The 18931-nt window shown below is 39.7% G+C and overlaps 1 protein-coding gene across 2 annotated transcripts in view; it reads left to right on the top strand.

Moving 5' to 3' along the window:
- LOC126281414 (BTB/POZ domain-containing protein 2-like) overlaps positions 1 to 15631 on the top strand; it is a 74492-nt gene extending 58861 nt beyond the window's left edge. For both annotated transcript variants that reach the window (XM_049980350.1, XM_049980351.1), the window contains exon 7: positions 13559 to 15631. In XM_049980350.1, coding sequence (XP_049836307.1) covers positions 13559 to 13717 — 159 coding nt within the window. In that variant the 3' untranslated portion in view covers positions 13718 to 15631. The remainder of the gene's footprint in view (positions 1 to 13558) is intronic.
- Positions 15632 to 18931: the final 3300 nt, after the last annotated feature.

The following is an 18931-nucleotide window of genomic DNA, read 5'->3' as shown; positions in this document are numbered from 1 at the left end:
GAAACAATTTTTATTTTATAAAAATTGTATGTTGTTTGGGGATGGGAGTTCTATCTTAAGACAGATATATTTCATTTACAGATTGCTTTAAAAATAACAATGTCATAATTCTAAAACCAGTGGCCCATGAAGTCTCTGGATGTGAGGGAAAACCCAAAAATAATGAGAACTGTGTAATTCTATGTATTGATGGAACATTTTTAAAACTTAAAACACCAAAATATTGTCCATAAGACATAATACACTTATCCTAGCATTTTTAACATTAGTGTAAGTTATACTATTTAGTGCCTCCAGCAGCATTTGTTGTCTTGAGAATGCATCTTCATTGGGTTTATTTTTATTCTTCTTAATAAAGGAAAGTCACTGGAGACCATGTAAGGTGAGGAGGGTGGGGGAAAAGCCATTTTCAGTTGGGTTTTGGCCAAAAGGTTCTGTGTGAAAACAGTAGTGTTGTGATGCAAAAGCCAATTAGCTGTGGTGCTCTGTGGAATGAATTGCTTGCTTAGTCCCTGTCGTTCCTTCTGAAACATAGGGCCTGGTACGATTTCTAGCAAGTCTCTTCACTTCACTCCAGGTTTTTCCCATCCTCTGCAGCTTCTCTCTCAATCATCCTTTTCCATGTCTGTCTGGCATGACCACATTTTCTAACTCCTTGAGGGTTCCAATCCAAAGCCATCTTCACTTGTTTCAGCTTGCTACTCTCCCTCAAGGTTTTTATATTCCAAAAGCCAATTTTCTTATTCCTTTTCATGCCAAAGGTCAGTACCAGTTTATCCATCCGGTTTTGTATTCTCATCTCGGTTTCAGTAATCAGGTTATTTAAGAAGGGCGGGTGATTGGCCCACCACTTCGGATTGCCTTGGTGGGGCTGCAACCTTATCGCCGAGGCACTGACAGTTTGGTTGATGTTTGGTATATGGGCTTGTCATTTCCTCCACACCCCTATGCATGGTTTAACTGCCTTCATTGGTTATGTAGGGGAAATGGGAAGGAAAATAAAAAGGATGGGCTAGGGATGGGAAAAGGATAGGAGACTGGTTTTCATTTGGTCCTTGAGGGACACACTTGTTCTGGCTCCACCCCTTCAACCTGTCTGGCAGGGGTGACCCTGCTGGTAGCTACGCTACCGCAGGCATAGCCCTCTGGATCCAGAGCACACAGACCACTTCACCCGCACGGACAGTGCTACGTTAAGGTGGTGTCCCCTGAGGAGGTGGAATGAATTAATGGTGGACGTTTCGCTTTGATGTTGAACAAAACCAACCAACATTGTCTTCACAAGGGATCTCACCTGCTTTGCTTTCTTGATGATGAATCCGCCCACTGGCAGGATTGTTGCTTAGTTTGTGGGTTCTATCCATCACACCACGATTTGTCAGCAGTGATAACTTTTGCATCAAACATCATATCAATTTTTGTCTGTGGTTTTGTGGCTTCAGTTCTCAGCACATGCATGAATGATTGGCTCTCTGAGCATCAGAAAGAGTACACAGAACAAAGGTTGCTGCAACATGTTTTGTCTTCAGACCTTCAGTCAGAATTCACTGGCATGGGCTGTAAGATATCCCTGTCATTTCCATCAATCAATTGTTCTGCAATGATCAAGCATGATTTTTTCAAAGTTTTTGTCTATTCTGGAAGTCGAGGAACGTTTCAGTCTTGATTCATCTTCAATAGCCTGACTCCAAGCTTCCTCGAAAGCATTAAAGTAGTTTCTGCTGTTGATTTCCCTAACTGGAAACAGAACCCAATGTTGGCATGTCAGTATGTGAAAAATTATTGAACACATTAGAACAGCGTTTGCAGAAACAGTCACACTGACCACAATACTATTTGCAGACAAATGCTGCTCTGGCAAGTGATACAAAAATGGTGTGTTGAAGGAGACTTCAGAGCTAATGTTCTACCAACTGGCAGAGAGAAATTCTCTTTACTTTTGGGTTCCTCTTCATACATGAATTAACAGCTAATACTTGACAAATTATTCGGTGCATACCACACTTTGACACACTTGACAGCTTGTTGATTTAATTGTGTACATTACGCATTGCTCTTCTGAACATAAACAAACAGCTGCGACTTTTGAGGTGTCGAAGTGTTTAAATCACTCAGTATGGTCTATACTTTTCCATGCTTGTCTAAGTGAATAGGGGATCTATTTCATCTATTCCACCCTTAAATTATCATGTACTGAAGTATATCTCAATGAAATTTCAGTTTTGTTGTCATGTTTTACAATTTTCTTTGGTGAAATTTGTCAGATTATTTTTGAGTCAGAAATGCCAGTAGTTCAATTTTTTCCTCACTTCCATAGTTGAGAACTGAAGAGTAGAACAAGACATGTAATGTCAGAATGAAGCTTCAGAAAGAACTGAGCAATAGAGCTCTTCTGTATTTTGAAATCCCACCTTTTGGGTTGCGGGCTATAATGGACACACTGCAATTCCCCGCCTTCTGTTAGAGGTGGCTAAATGGAGTCTCATACCTAGTCAACATTTTACATTGACAACTCTACTATTATTAGGACACCTCTCAATCTTAGCTCATTTCACAACCTTTTGGGTTTAATTACTTTTGGTCCCCTTGTAGGGTGTGACCTCACCTTTCCTAAATTTCACAGAACTGTGGGAGGTAGAAATTATTTTTGCATCAGAAATCCAGCATGGCAGCCAATGGTTTTTTTGTGGGGGTGGGGTGTCATCAAATACCATTACAGCTGTAATCCCCTAGGCTCACATCGCTGATAACCAAGCTGTAACCTGCTATATGCTGAGGAGTAGGTGTTGCCCAGTCTGGGGCACCAAGACACTATGCAACAGCTTTGTCATGGTGGTGTGATGCACACGGGGAGAACACCAAGATGGGGTGAGTGGCATCAGGAAGGGCGAGCTGCAATGAAACATTTCAAACTCATTGTACTGGTGGCCTTGCCAAGAAGGCCATCTCTTGCACACAGTAAACAGGATTCACGCAGTTCTTGGTGTGCTCCAGAATTGAATTAGAATGTTTCATGACAATAAACCCACTGTTTTTCATTGAAAATATTGAGGATAGGTTCAGAGAAGTTCCTGCAATGCAGAAATTGGGAAATGTATCTCTTTGAATCAAAACTTTGACTGTGATCCAATCATGGGCACTTCTGACATGTGACAATTTTGTTTATACACCAGTTATCATCTATCCTCATAACAAACTCAACAGAGTTAGAGGTGTCATCTTCCATTGGGACCTGACACAAGATTTGAAGAACTTCACACTAACATAGTGGTGTGGTACTAGCATTCAGAGAGGACCTAAGGATAATATGGTGGACACTGGAGCTTCTATCCTAGCCTTTAATGGAAATGTTTTATTTGAATAATTGAAGGCCATGGTTTATAGATGTGATCTCAGATCCTGTTTTCTTCCTCCTACGAGTTGAGTCAGGTGCTAGGGATTTGGATACATGTTCTCTCACTGTACTAATGAGATTACTTGCTGGGCATGTAGATGGGGAAAACACAAGGGCAGACCTTGCAAACAACATCCTACAAGTGTGAATTGCCCACATCATCATCCCCTCATCACCAAAATGTTCAGTTTACAAGAGGGAGAAAAAATCCAGGAATATAAAAAATTGACCATCTGTGTTATCTAGATGCTAAGAAACTCCTAGCCCCAGACACATGTTGATGCCAGTTTTTCAGTTAGGGTAGGGGACATCAGTTTCCTTGCCCCCCCCCCCCCCCCCCCAAAACCCACAGCTGTAGTGGTAACACACCAATGGCACAGCTCAAGAAGCAGCAGCCCTCTCCAACATAACCAGGGAACGAGGACAACTACTACTGAAGTGCTCCCTCTTACAATGAAACAGACCAGTGGCGGAAGGAGCAAAAGGCTGCATGTCATAGAAAAGAATAGTCCTCTCCTGTCTCAAAAGTCAAAGCAAGAAAATCTTTGCAAAAATCAAAAGGACAAGAAGGAAAAATAGAAACTCAAACTGAATTCTGCTGCTCCGGTCAATCCAGCCTCCATCCCCCTAAGGTTGAACATAGGAATACCATTGAGTGGAGTATGAGTTATCAGCACATTGTCATTCCTGTTTACCCTTTACTGCTTTCTCAGATCCCAATCTGATGTTCCTTCAGTGGAATTGTGACAGTTAACCATTGCCACCTGGCTGAACTTGGGCAGCTGTAGCCACTTACTCTGCAGTTGGTGTGTCGCCAGCAGACACAGTTCACAGAAACCCAATTCCCAACTTAAAAATTACGAATCCTGTAGCAAAAATTTCATTAACATCGGGAGGTAATGTGGAGGAGGAGTCTGCTCACTCATAACTCTGTTGTTTTCAGTGAACAGGTGCCACTGAACACTGCATTAGAAGTTGTAAACACTGTTTTAGAAGTTGTGGCTATTCATGTTCACCAGTCACTTAGGGTAACTGTGTGTAATATTCATCTACAACCAGATAGGTCTGTCCATGTCAGGAGCTAGTAGAGCAGATGCCTCCACCCTTCCTTCTACTGGCTACTGGTACTAGTGGACTTCAGTGTCCATAATCTTGTGTGTGGCACCAAAAATGCATCTAGTAGGGGCAATATAATAGAGCTATTAATTTCACAAGTGGATGTCTGCCTACATAACACTAGAGCTGCAACACATTGCAGTACAGCATGGAACATATTCAGCCATAGAAATCACAGTCTGCAGCTGAGCATCTTCCCCTTAATCCAGTGGGATGTCCATTGTGACCTCTGTGATTGCGAGCAGTTTCCTGTCACCTTTTTTTTTTCTCAAATAACTTATCAATGGTATATGCATGATGTTGGCCACTTCAGAAAGCCAACCGGTTAGCTTTCACCTCCAAAGTAACTTTTGAAGCCAGTCAAGAGAAGGATATGCAAAGGGTGGTTTTAGATAGTATTGACAAATTATTTGTGCTGCAGAGGCAGCAATACCCTATACTTCGGGACCTCCCTGCCAGAAACCCATGCCATGGTTGTCTGAAGAAAAGGCTCCAGCTATCCAGAGTGTCAAAAGGGACATCCATAACATGAATACCAGATGTCTACTGAAAATTTAATAGTATTCAAGAGACTTCAGCCTCAGGCAGGGGTTTTAATTTTTTTTTTTAAATAAAAGAGAAAACAAGAGTGTTAGGAACATCATGTATCTTCTGTAAGAGGCTTCAACCCATCATCTCATGTATGGACCGAACTCTGCAACATTTGCAGCCACCAACCATTCACAATAGATGCAGGCATCTCCCTCAGTGGTGGTATCTGTACTGATCCCACAGGCACTCATGAATGTTTTGTGGTGCACTTTGCCAAATTTTCCACATGCGGTAACTACCATCCTTATTTCCTGACCTGAAAATGCCTGGTGGGTTGAAACTACTTATCCATCCTCATCCAAGGCTTTGAATCATAGAATGTTCCATTTAGTGAATGGGAATTCACAGTGTTTCACCAGTGTGTTGAGACACAGCTCTTGAAACTGATACAATCCACAACTAAATGCTTAAACATCTTGGCAATGACAGCATAAAACACACAGATCACATTTGGCAGGAAGGGAATTTCCATCCAGATGATGGGAGGATATTATTATTTCTATCCTGAAACTATGAAAATACACTCAAATTTTTACTAATTATCAACCAAGCTCTCTAATGGATAGCCTGTGTAAATTATTTGAAAGAATAATCACTCAGCAATTGTTTGTGCTGGGAAGCCAGAGTGCATTTGCACAACTTTGAAATGGGTTTTGGGCACCCCCAAATGATTTGACTGGAATCAGCAGAGCACATTGCTTCCATACATCACCAATGCCTGATCACAGTGTTTGTCTCTGGTGGGTGCTTAACCATTTCCTATTCCTCCAAATCTTACGGGTCAGGATAGGTTCAATCCTCAGAACCCAATATGTACAGGAAACTAGCGTTCCTCATAGATCATTTCTGAGTGTAACCTTCTATGCCATCACAGTTGTGGTATCTTGACTGCAGTGGGACCCATGTCCCGCCATGACTGTATATGGATAACTTGTGTCTGTATTGCAGATCTACATCATTGTCCTTGGCAAAATGCAAACTTCAGAGAGTCACACAAAAAATATCTGACTCGACCTGAATCTTGAATATCAGTTTTCTATCATGAAAACTCAGGTGATGTGCTTTTATAAACTAGGGACTGTGCATCACCACCCAGAACTTTGTCAGCAACCATTTACTTGAAGTCATTTAGAGGTTCAAACTTTCAGGCATTTTATTTGACAATAAGTCAACATTGTTACCCCATGTATGCCAGCTCAAGGCATATTGCACAGGGATACTTAACACACAGATTTCTCAGGGGCACGCACCATACAGTTCTGAGATTCTAAAAAGCTTGATTTTATCCCGCCTGTACTACGGATGTGTTACCTATGGGTCAACAGTATTATCAGTACTGAGCTTGTTAGACCGTGTCCACCTCAGTGATGTGCAGCCTTGAGTTTTCCATATTAGCACTCTAGATGGCCTCTTGGTGGAATCTGGTATACCACCTCTGAGGGTCAGGTGCCAGCAACTCCTGGTGCAGTCACATTGTGAGATGCCTGCCTATCCCTGTTAGTTGACTCTTTTGTCTGTGTTCATTGAGTACCCTCTCAGCACTCCTCATGATGTGTACCCAGTTACTTGATTTGGGTGGACCTCTTCCATGGCCATAAGGAAAATGCTGACCCCACTATTGTCAAGCACATTTTATATTCGGTTCTTCATGACTATCCCAATTTGACATCCATTTACACAGTTGGATCAAAAGTCAGTGACAGAGTTGGTTATGCTTTTGAACGCCCAAGGAAACATGACAAGTGTTACACGCAAATTACAGGCAGTGTATTGACTGCGAAGGTGCTTACCATATCTTACAATACCTTAAAATTCTCTCTACAAAGGACTTGGTTTAAAGCAGTTCCATGAGCTGCTTACACAGCTTATCTCAGTGCTGCTCCAGAAAATTTTTGGTTGCCGACATCCAAGTTCCGTTAGTTGACCTCCATGGCTCCAGAAACACTCTAACATTAATGTGGACACTGCGTTATGTCGGTATTCTGTAAAATGAACTCACTGACACATTAGCTAAAGGAGCAAACACAGGGGACAAACTTGACTTTGGAGTACAGACCTAAGATTGCAATTGTTAAATCAGATTTTGGAAACCTGAGATATGGGTCAGTAGGCTACCTTAATCCTCAGCAAGCTGAGAGTTATCAAGGGGACCTTCAAAGCATGGCAAATTTTACTCCAAGCTTCTCAGCCATTGTACTGTGCCAACTACATATTGATCCACAAATTCCTTTAATGTCGAGTGAGTCACATCATTGGGAATTGACATTCATTCACTTTCCCATCTGGATCCACTTTCCAGAGTGAGCTGGGCACTAAATAGTTAACTGGTTATTTCTCAACTGATCATACAGAGTTAGGCGATAGTAAGACCTGAAGTGCAATGGTGCATCTATCCTAGAGTCCTACAGCCAGCTTTAGAAGCAGTGCAGCTGTTGATGAAAAAAGTCATCCCACAATCAGAGCCAGGGAACCAGCTTTGGATTGAGTCGAACACCACCAGTGTTCCAACCTAATAGACTATTAACACTTTGTAGACCAAGCCTGATCATAGCTCTATCCACAATTTTGTGTTAAAAAGACCTCGCCTGAGTATAGGTCAAGCCATGACTTTCTCAATGTGCAAGCCATCTGATCTGTCACTCGAAAACTGGACTCATTTCGTATGAGAACAATGTATCGTATCACACTCTGTGACTGGTGCTGCCTTCTGTCGTCAGTTGCTAAAATTATTTTGAAAGAAACATTAGTGAATATTAAAGCTGCTATTGTGAATTACAAAGCCAGCACAATCACATTGATATAATTTCATGCAAGTACTCATTAGGTTTCCCAGTTTGCTGTAATTCTGCTACAAATATGTCGCTTAGTTGAGTGAGTGTGAAATTTTGGAAGCTCGAGAGGAAGAAATTGCTCAATAACTTGTACTTCTTTCTTGGGTGAATAATTATACTATCTGTGGTCATTATTTTTTTAAAAAAATTGTAGTCTCTCAAAGAACTGAAATGAATATGAAAAATAAAATTTGGTGTGTGGACATTTTTTAGTATGTATTGCTCTTGAAGGTACATCAATTACTTATGTGCCAGAAACACTTTAAATAATGTGAAGTGAAAGAGATGGGTTTGCAGTGGCATACATCAGCTGGTGTCTGTGCTTCATATATTTTCATGGTGTAAGATCTGTCAGTTATCTGTTATAAAGGTTGCTGATGAATGATCATCTTTAGAAATTGTTCTGGTGGTCCAGCTACTCTGTCCCCCCCCCCCCCCCCCCCCCCCCCCCCACTGTGTACAAACTCTCTTTTCTTCTGTAGTTGGTGGGTGGTGATGAAATGTTAGATCATGACTACTACTAAATAAACTCTGAACCTTCATTTCCATTTCTATGTATTTAAAGTCCTCAAAACTCACAATGACAGAGCCCAATGATTGACATGCAGAATAGCACATTCTGACTTACAACGTCTGACACTTAGGCTGAACACCAAAGCTCCTTATAACATAAATGTGGTTCATTTGTTTTGGGTCCCCATTGACAATGTCAATGGCCCTCTTACTCTGAGCTGTTGACGACACTGACAAATTGAAGTGCCAAAGCATATGTATAGACCTGTGCAATAAGTGAATGCCATGCATCACACAGCTGCTTGCTGCTGCCCTTGTTGTTACAGTGCACCTAGACGAGGTTGCATAGTATCTGCTTTTTCCTTGTACACCGCTTATCAAATATCCACACTCATGATCATCTTTATCCGGTACAAATACCCATAGCGAACCAGGATATTTGATAAAACACCCTCTTACAAATGGCATAAATGACCAATTTCATAGGCCCAATATTCCTCTAAGTGGCTGGTCTCCAAAGTGTTAAGCATTAAGAGCAGTTCATGAATAACAATTTGAGAAAGAAAGAAAGTCATGGCAAGTGTTTTTAGATACTCTGAATCATGCCATTGACACTATAAATGTGTGGGAAGTAAGTAGGTGGGGTTCTGGCAAATATGGGTCATCAATAACTGCTGTCTCCACACACCACCAGGAATTGGCTGCAGGAGAGTGCAAACTGCTGATGTGTGGGCAGTCTTGCAGCTGGGCCATAGCATTCGAGGCCATACAACACTGGTTGTGCAATTTTGGTAGGGGTGACCAAACAAATTGCACATGTATAGAACACATGCAATTGGGTTGTCTAGCAGTTAGCCTAAATTATCTGCTGCTGTCTGCAGGTGTGTTGAGGGGCAGGCGTGGGTGTTGGAACAGCCTGTCCTAGAGACATTGTCTAACAATGACAAAATACTTCACTTTGGTCATCCTGACTGAAAACGAAGAACCAGCATTGCACTGTAGTCAGGCATAAATGAAGAGGAAATGCTGGAACTTGAGTTCCATCATCACCTAAGAAGAAAATGCCTGTTTGCCGTATGGAAATCATTGCAGGACAGCAAATGAATGAAATTTCAATCACCAATTTTCTCCTTCAGTTGCGAAAACATTCTGTTGGCACCCACCTACATAGGGAGAAATGGTGATTACGATAAAATAAAAGAAATCAGGGCTTGCACAGAGAAAAGTGCTCATTTTTCCTGCGCGCCATTCATGAGTGGAACGGTAGAGAGGCATCTTGAAGGTGGTTCATTGAAACCTCTGCCAGGCACTTTATTGTGAATAGCAGAGTAATTACATAGATGTAGATGTGAGACTGATTGATATGGGTGCAGGGTTTATGATCCGGATGATCATCATACAGAAATGTAGGAACAGTGAGGTACCAAGTCACATTTCTGGCGTGCCACGAATTTCTTTAATGTGCTAACCTCTTCACCTCCAAGTAGCAGTTGCACCCTACCTCCTCAGTTATTTGCTGGATTTATCCCCCCCCCCCCCCTCTCTCTCTCTCTCTCTCTCTCTCTCTCTCTCTCTCTCTCTCTCTCTCTCTCTCTCTGTCTCTTTCACCTCCAGTTTTTAACCTTCTCCAGCTCCCTCTAGTATCACGGAGGCTTTTCTTTAATGTCTTTAACACATGTTGTATCATCCTGTCCCTTCTTCTTGTAAGCATTTTCCACATGGTTCTTTCTTCCCTGAGTCTGCAACGACCTCTTCAGTCCTTATCTTAGCAGTCCACCTAATTTTCAGTGTTCTTTTGTAGCACCATATCTCAAATGCTTCAATTCTCTTCTGTACCAGTGTCCTCACTGTCCATGATTTATTACCCATACAATTCTACGCTGCAAATGTACATTCTCAGAAATTTCTCCATCAAATTAAGTGTTATTTCTGTACCAGTACACATTTCTTTGCTAGGAATGCCATTGTAGTCCATCTTTTGTGTCATCCTTGCTTCATCCGTCATGTGTTATTTTCATTTCACATTAGCAGAGTTCCTTCACTACTTCTTCTTCGTAATCACCAATTTTGATGTTCAGTTTCTCACTATTCTTGTTTCTTCTATTTCTCACTACTTTTATCTTTTCCTTGTCTACATTCAATCCATATTCTGCACTAATTAAACTTTTCATTTCATTCAACAGCTTCTGTACTTGTCCCCTTTCACTGAGCATAGCAATGTTGTTAGTGAATTATATTATTATAGCCTTTAACCGTGAATTTTAATCCCACTGTTGAACCTTTCTTGTATTTCCAACTTAACTTCTTCAGCGTAGAGACTGATCAGTAGGAACGAAAGACTCCATTTCTATATCAGCCCCTTTTTAATCTGAACACTTTGTTCTTCCAGTCTTGTTGTTCCTTCTTGCCTCTAGTACACGTTGTATGTTATCTGTCTCTCCCTACCGCTTACTCTCATGTCTCTCAGAATTTGAACATCTTGCATCATTTCACACTGTCAAAAGGTTTTTGTAGCTCAACGAAGCCAATGACGGTGTGTTAGTTTTCCATCGATCTTGCTTTAACAAGCACAGTGTCAGAACTGCTCGTCTGGTGCTTTTTCTTTGTCTAAAGCTAGACTGATTGTTGTGTAACAAATCCTCAATTATCTTTTCCATTCTTGTGTATATTATTCTTGTCAGCAGCTTGGATGAATTAGCTGTTATGCTGATTGTGTGATAGTGTCTCTGAGTAATATTAAAAACATTCTGGTTCCCACCTTTGAACTCGGCCATTGCTTAGACTTACGGTATAAGGAGTCACTCTGGTTCTGCCTACAGCCCTGTTCAAGAGCATAGAGGAGGGGATGGAATTTCAGAGCAATCTCATGCCCTAGGGGTGAGGAACTGCCCCTAAAAGGTTTAAGAATCAGCAGTGATCAGTGAGGATATAGAAGATGGTGCAAACCATGGCATTAAAAGGACATCATGTCTATCCAAAAGACTTGTCACATGTAGTTCAAAAGTGCCATGAAGATTAGGAATAAGCCCCCATTTATATCTCCATAGTGGACTACCAAGGAGGAGGAATCATGAGAAAAAGATTGAATAAGTAACAAAAGGGTATTATAACTTGAGTTGAAGTGGGGAATGTCAGAAGTTTGAACATCATAAAGAAACTAGAAAATATGAAAAGGGAAATTCCAAGTCTCAGTGTAGATATAGTATGGGACAGTGATGCAAAATGGAAAGAAGATAAATCTATCTGGCCGTAGGAATATATGGTAATAACAGCAGTGGAAATTGGTACAACAGCAGTAGGATTCACTATGAGTAGGAAGGTGCGGCAGATACTGAGTCACTGTGAACAGGTTAATAAAAGGATTTTTCCCACTGTTGCAAAGTGAAAATTTCATTGTAGAAAGGCGCGCACACACACACACACACACACACACACACACACACACACACACACACACACTCTGCTCTGGCCAGAATACAACTGTGTTGTGTCAAACGGGAGCAGCAGTCCTAAATAGGGCAGAGAAAGGGGAGGGATAGTGGGGTACAGGTAGGGGGGGGGGGGGGGGGGGGGGAGAGGAGTCGGCATTGCCTAGCAGTGTGTGTGCAGGAAGTAGATGGTGGCAGAACAAGGCTCCCAGGCAAAGAGTTGGGAGGCTGCGAGTGAGGTTGTTGGGTTGGAGGGGCAAGAGGGCACCATATCATGCTTGATTTGAATGGCTGCTCCACAACCTGAGCCATCTGGATCCTCCCCTCAAGCACCAGCATTCCTGAACTGCACAGATACGAGTTACTCTTACAGTACATTCTGACCTCAACCTATGGTAACATATTGACACCACACCCTCCAAACCCTTATCACCTCCTCGCAGTCTGTACCTGTCACCCTTGTTGTGCACTGTTCTCTGCTATTTCTCCCACCAGTCTGTTTCACTGCTCTGCTCCTCTCCTCTCCTCTCCTCTCCTCTCCTCTCCTCTCCTCTCCTTTCCTGCTCCCTTCTCCCCTCCTTTTCTGTCCCCCCCCCCCCCCTCCCTCAATACCCAGCTATCTCTGCCCCTCTGCACCCCACTCCATATTGCTGCTTCTATTCAACAAGCTGCAGTTGCATTCTGGTTGGAGTAGCGGATATAGTGGTCATGTATGCGTGAGGTGTGCCTAGTTGTGTGTGGGTGTTGGTGTGGGTGTGTTCTGCTTTCCAAAGAAGGCTTTGGCCATAAGATCAATGTGTAACAGTCTTCTTTGTTGTGCCTGTCTCAAATGCAATGTGTTGTCTTTATGGTGTGCAGCAGTCTATCCTTTTTACATTGTACAAATAGATACTGTTAACCAGATGTATTTTCTGATTAATTTCCTAAACAGTTTTGCTGTGGTGGTGCATGGACAAGGAAAAAAAGTGGTAATTAAGGTAGATTCATGGCACAATATTGTAGAATTTGATTGTCAAGTGGATACACTTGCACTTCCTTAAAGTAGTTTCACAATGTTTCATTTTGTTATGGAGGAAGGTCAACAGATACTAGCTGATAACATTATGTCTGTGATTTACTTGTGTCTTCAGTGAGAAGAACCAAGGCAGTTGACAGATAATGAAGACAGCAACAGTGATCCAGTTTTAGGCTAAGTCATATTGAAGCACCAGGGGAACAAGACATAAACACTCTGGAAAACCAGGCAGTGAAATTACACAGATGTGTGTGTGATACATTACATTTGCATCCTATGACGCAAAACAGAAATGTGACTCTGTAATATTGTTGATGGGTGTAAAAGCTACATTAATGGATGTAATAAATAACTTTGTGATTGACATCAGAGTGATAGAGGTCAGCCACCAGCAAACTGCCAGCCAAGTGCAATGTGTTCATCCGGTTGCCTGTTTGGTAGGTATCTTCAGAGCCATTCCAAGATGTAGCTGGCTGCACACCAGTAACACTGCCTCCAGCTACTGCAATCTGTCAATCACTCGGTTATTGATTTGAGCCATAGACAGTTCCATGTAGTTGCCAGGAATTACCAAAGTATCGGAAAAACTCCACCTGCTGATATAGTTGTCATCTGAACTATTTCTTTGTATTTTCTCTATGTGTTTACCATAATTACTTCAATTTTCCAGGGTCCAGAATCTCACTACGGCACAAAAGGTTTGAGGAAGCTGGTGCTTGACTGTCCAAGTGGCGGCAAAGTTACATTTCAGTTTTCCTATGCTGCTGGGAACAATAATGGAACTTCAGTTGAAGATGGCCAGATTCCAGAAATAATATTTTATACATAAGATCACTTTTCAAATAGTTTTTGATGCTGTGACTGAAAGTGTGTGACTGTATTTTTAGTAGGAAGTTTCCTCTCTCAGATTAAAGGGTAAATATCCTACTTCTTGTGATAAATATTAGTATTCTCTTTGTAAAATAATAGGAATGTTCATCATTATTATATAATTCTGTCCATTAAATGTGTTCTAATTTAATGGTGCATTGTGCTGGGCACACTAAAAGAAAAAAAACATCCGAGCAATAAATGGAAGAGTAATTAGTAGAGACGTAACTGTGATATGACATGTTAGTATAAAATTTTTCAAATTATGTCAAACTAAGGTTTGATGTTGGCTGGTGCATACTTATTTGTTCAAACTTTGTCTGTTAAAAGAAAAGGAACAAATTGGAGTAGATGACATGCAAGTTGAAAGAAGAAAATAATTATAAAAGAACTTAACAACCTAAATGTAAAGAAAGGTTGTAATTTGTGTCTGGATGGGGGAATGTGCTTACATGGTTGTTAGGAGATTGAATGTTGGAAAAACTAGAGCATGAGTCCGTAAAATATGACACATAATTTTGTCAAGAAGCCATAAAGAGATCAAAGTTGTGGGACTTTTGTAAATGTGAAATGGTGCGATTGCAGGTGCATAGCCCATGTTAAATAAAAGTCCATTCGACCATGATTCATGTATAAACAATCTAAGTGCATCTTACTAGAGTCAGTTGCTTCTGCATGACTCCTCTTTCTTGTAAAGCACTCTAAGAACAGACATTAGTCAGTATGTTTATCTTGATCTTGCTGTTTATTGAGCATAGTTTCGTCATCCAATTGTGTGATGTTCTTTTATTTACAGTTTGATTTTTTTTTTAAACATGAATGGGCATTTTGTTTTAGTCTAATATATCATGTTTTGAAATCAAGGCATTGTGGAAAATGGTTGAGACATCAGTTTTCCAGTTTTTCCGTTCAACTCTGTGCAACACATTGTGAGCAAATTGCCCAAATAGATCTGTGCTTTACAAGATGGTATTAGAATGAATCCACACAGACAACAAATTAAATCTGTCAGGTTTTTTCCACATTTAACCACCATTAATTGTGCATCAAAAGCAGCACAGCCACAGTTTAAAGTTACTTTTGACTTCAACATCTCTGCAAATACTCTTTTATTTCCTGTTTTTCATCTTTATTCAATGAAAGAATTTTAGAAACTTCCAATAGCTAGAAATTTAACATGTGCTGCTCTAGTTGTTCCTGATCCAATGAACTCTGCCCACTTTTAAGGAGCCTGTTTGGGTTAAATTCTTCTCTTAATTGCTATTTCTACTTGTACCAGTCATTCTCAATTTTGTCTAGCTTTTAAAGCTTTCCCTGACAATTCAGCAGTAATGTGTAAAAAAAGATGTATATAAAATATATGTATTTGTAAATTACTTTCTTTAAAACTTTTCATGCATAAGGCTGATCTTTTTACATTAATATCTGTTTTACTCATGATGGCTGTTAATTAGTTGTTTGAGGTATGAAGTATTATGTTACATTAGTATCATAACTGTGGAAAGGAGAATTTAGTCATAACTCACTTGACAGTGAAAGTTTGTATATGGCTGACAAACATGGCTCAGTATCTTGTAGTATTAGCTAGCCAATCAAGACTTACTCTACTAGTGAGCTAAAATTGGTGTCTACTCTCCACATTTAATTTTTAGCCATTGAAATCTGCGTCATTTCCTAGTATTATTACTTCAGTTATTCTTTAGTACAGAGGTGATTCACGCATATGATTGTGTACAATTGTCCAGTATTTTTTGAGTGCATTGTAGATTTAGACAGAAATAATGTATTTAAAAAGATTTATCGAGGAAAGAGCACTTGCTTTCTGTAATCAGAGCTGTATTTACATTGCTCAATAAATAGCACAGAAAAAGAATTGTTGCTTGCTTTTCTTAGAGACCAAATTTTGTAAATCTTGATTAACAAGCTTCATCACTTTGACTAACAAGCTTCATCACTTTGACTAACAAGCTTCATCACTTTGACTAACAAGCTTCATCACTTTGACTAACAAGCTTCATCACTTTGACTAACAAGCTTCATCACTTTGACTAACAAGCTTCATCACTTTGACTAACAAGCTTCATCACTTTGACTAACAAGCTTCATCACTTTGACTAACAAGCTTCATCACTTTGACTAACAAGCTTCATCAGTTTGACTAACAAGCTTCATCAGTTTGACTAACAAGCTTCATCACTTTGACTAACAAGCTTCATCACTTTGACTAACAAGCTTCATCACTTTGACTAACAAGCTTCATCACTTTGACTAACAAGCTTCATCAGTTTGACTAACAAGCTTCATCAGTTTGACTAACAAGCTTCATCAGTTTGACTAACAAGCTTCATCAGTTTGACTAACAAGCTTCATCAGTTTGACTAACAAGCTTCATCAGTTTGACTAACAAGCTTCATCAGTTTGACTAACAAGCTTCATCAGTTTGACTAACAAGCTTCATCAGTTTGACTAACAAGCTTCATCAGTTTGACTAACAAGCTTCATCAGTTTGACTAACAAGCTTCATCAGTTTGACTAACAAGCTTCATCAGTTTGACTAACAAGCTTCATCAGTTTGACTAACAAGCTTCATCAGTTTGACTAACAAGCTTCATCAGTTTGACTAACAAGCTTCATCAGTTTGACTAACAAGCTTCATCAGTTTGACTAACAAGCTTCATCAGTTTGACTAAAAATAATTTTAGGTCTGTTTTAAAGATAACATTATTTCATTGTTGTAAACAGTAGATGTGTAATGTCAGTGTCAAGTACCATTAAACGTGTCACTAGTTTTGCATTAGGTCACTGTTAAAGACATGATCATGGTACAGTTCCTATCTTGTATTAATGTTTTAATCTTTGAACCAACTAGGCCCACTGCCGTAAGGAAATACTGTGACTGTTGTGTAATTAATACTATTAGTAATAATAATAATAAATTATTATTATTATTATTATTATTATTATTATTATTATTATTATTATTATTATTATTATTATTATTATTATTATTATTTCAGCCTCAGGTCACCTAAGTGGCATAATTACAGATTTCACCTCATTAGCAAGTTGTCATAAGGTAATCTTTTAGAAAAGAAAGAAAAGGGGCATAATTAAAGACTAGAAAACTTAATTACAAATTAAGTTAACTTATATGCACAATTACACATACTTGAATATGTTACATAGTAAATGGTCAACTGAAGAGGCCTTGAAAGGTATTCCCAGTGTAAAAATGTAACTGTATTCTGTTTCTTGGAACTGAAGGCTAAAGTTGACAATGTAACAATATAAAGTTAACAACTGTTAAAAAACTAAAAAAAAAATTATTACCATCATTGTAGTGTGGACTAGGGGGTAAATGATCCCTATGCGTAAATGTGGTCGATGAGTAGTAAAATAGAATCTTAGAACTACTTTCAGGTCTGTTATGATGTCTCTTTATCATGTCTGAACAGAAAGACATGATAGTCGTAACAGTCTTTGTTGTTACCTAGTGTGGCTCACCATCACCATGAGTAGTAAAATAGAATCTTAGAACTACTTTCAGGTCTGTTATGATGTCTCTTTATCATGTCTGAACAGAAAGACATGATAGTCGTAACAGTCTTTGTTGTTACCTAGTGTGCCTCACCATCACCATAAAGACAATTTTAATAAAACTTTGGCAATACGCATCGCTAGACACACAGATAACCTCAGCACACCCCCTATTAGAGTGTGTATTTGACTACGGAAGTGGAGTGTGATGGAACTTGGCAAATATTCCTCACAGTCAAAACTGTATAGTGTCAAATTTTCCTGTATGTTTTTCGTAATTAATACGTTATGAGACTTATCACACTTCACCTGTCTTGGTAACAGAGGACTTCCAGATGTGAAACAAAATGCTTAAAATTTCAAAGTATTTTGTGTAAAACAGCTAGTGGAAAAAAAGACTGACCAGGAATCTGGAGACCCACAAGGTTTCCACTGACTTTAACAAGGCTTATGATAACTCTCCCCTTCGTAAATTGTGGGCTACAATGTTAGTGTGTGAATGAGTTGCTTATGTTCAAGCTGACAGACTTTATATAGCTATCTAGAGAGATTTCAGTGACTGATGTGTAATGCCAAGGATGTGCAGTAGCACCTTCAGTATTTAAAATATGCTTGAACTCTGCCTTAAGGTTATGGAAACATTCCTGTTGTAGTATGAATGTGTCTATAAATAATAAGCTATTCAGTTAGCATTTTCTCATGACAAAGTCATTTGACATTGAGGAGAACACAAACTAAATTAGTAGAAAGGTGCATAGAGAATATCAGAAATGGTGTTTAACCATTGATTTAGAGAAAATACGGTATTTGTTTGCTATAGAAATGTGTCAAGGCCTTATAACACTATAGGGGGATATTAACTTAGTAATTCCACCCTAGAATGCTATCCCTTGACCAGGATTTTTTAACTGATCATGTACTATTTCGTCTCCAGCAGGAGCTAAGTATTGGAAGAATGAAATCAGTTGTCATGGAGTACAAGTATATGGTAATGAACAATAGAGACAGTCCCCAGCCTATATTACACAAAAGTAACTTAAGGCTAAAGTAAAGCTGAACCAAGGGAGCGCAGCCCCAATGCATCTCAAAGTAATAAACTATTTATCTGAGTGTAACAGTAAGTAGAAAATACTTTTTTGACAACTACAGCACTGCAGTGACTATAAAAGAATTGGGAGTACATGCTCCACCAAATTTGCTGCAACTTTCTGTGCTCTTCGCAGCATAGCTAATGATTTGGTTTGCCAAGAGGTATTTTAAGCAATGTCATGTTATAATTCAGGAGAGAGGGAAGATGGGGTTCCAAGTTAATCTGCGGTTTCCTAGTGGTTAGGAGAAAATTCAGAAAGACAAACGTCTAGTGAATGCACGTTGATTGTTTGCAGTAGTGCCAAGCATTTTCACAGGAAATAGTAAAGAGTGAGATGAAAGCACCATTGTGTTTGAACACAGTGAGGAAAGAGCCTCGATTACCTCTGCCAGCTCCACACAGAGATGAAAAACACTGCAAAACTCCCTTATGACGTAGCAAATTTATTTATGTGAGGCACACTAGGTAACAGCAGAGACTGTTGTGACTATTGTGTCTTTCTGTTCACACATGATAAAAATCAGAAAGTAGTTCTAAGATTCTATT

The sequence above is a fragment of the Schistocerca gregaria genome, chromosome 7 (genome assembly GCF_023897955.1).
Source record: "Schistocerca gregaria isolate iqSchGreg1 chromosome 7, iqSchGreg1.2, whole genome shotgun sequence".
In the NCBI taxonomy this organism is placed as follows: domain Eukaryota; kingdom Metazoa; phylum Arthropoda; class Insecta; order Orthoptera; family Acrididae; genus Schistocerca; species Schistocerca gregaria.
The sequence above is the reverse complement of the archived record's forward strand: the minus strand, read 5'-3'. Positions and strand labels throughout refer to the sequence as shown.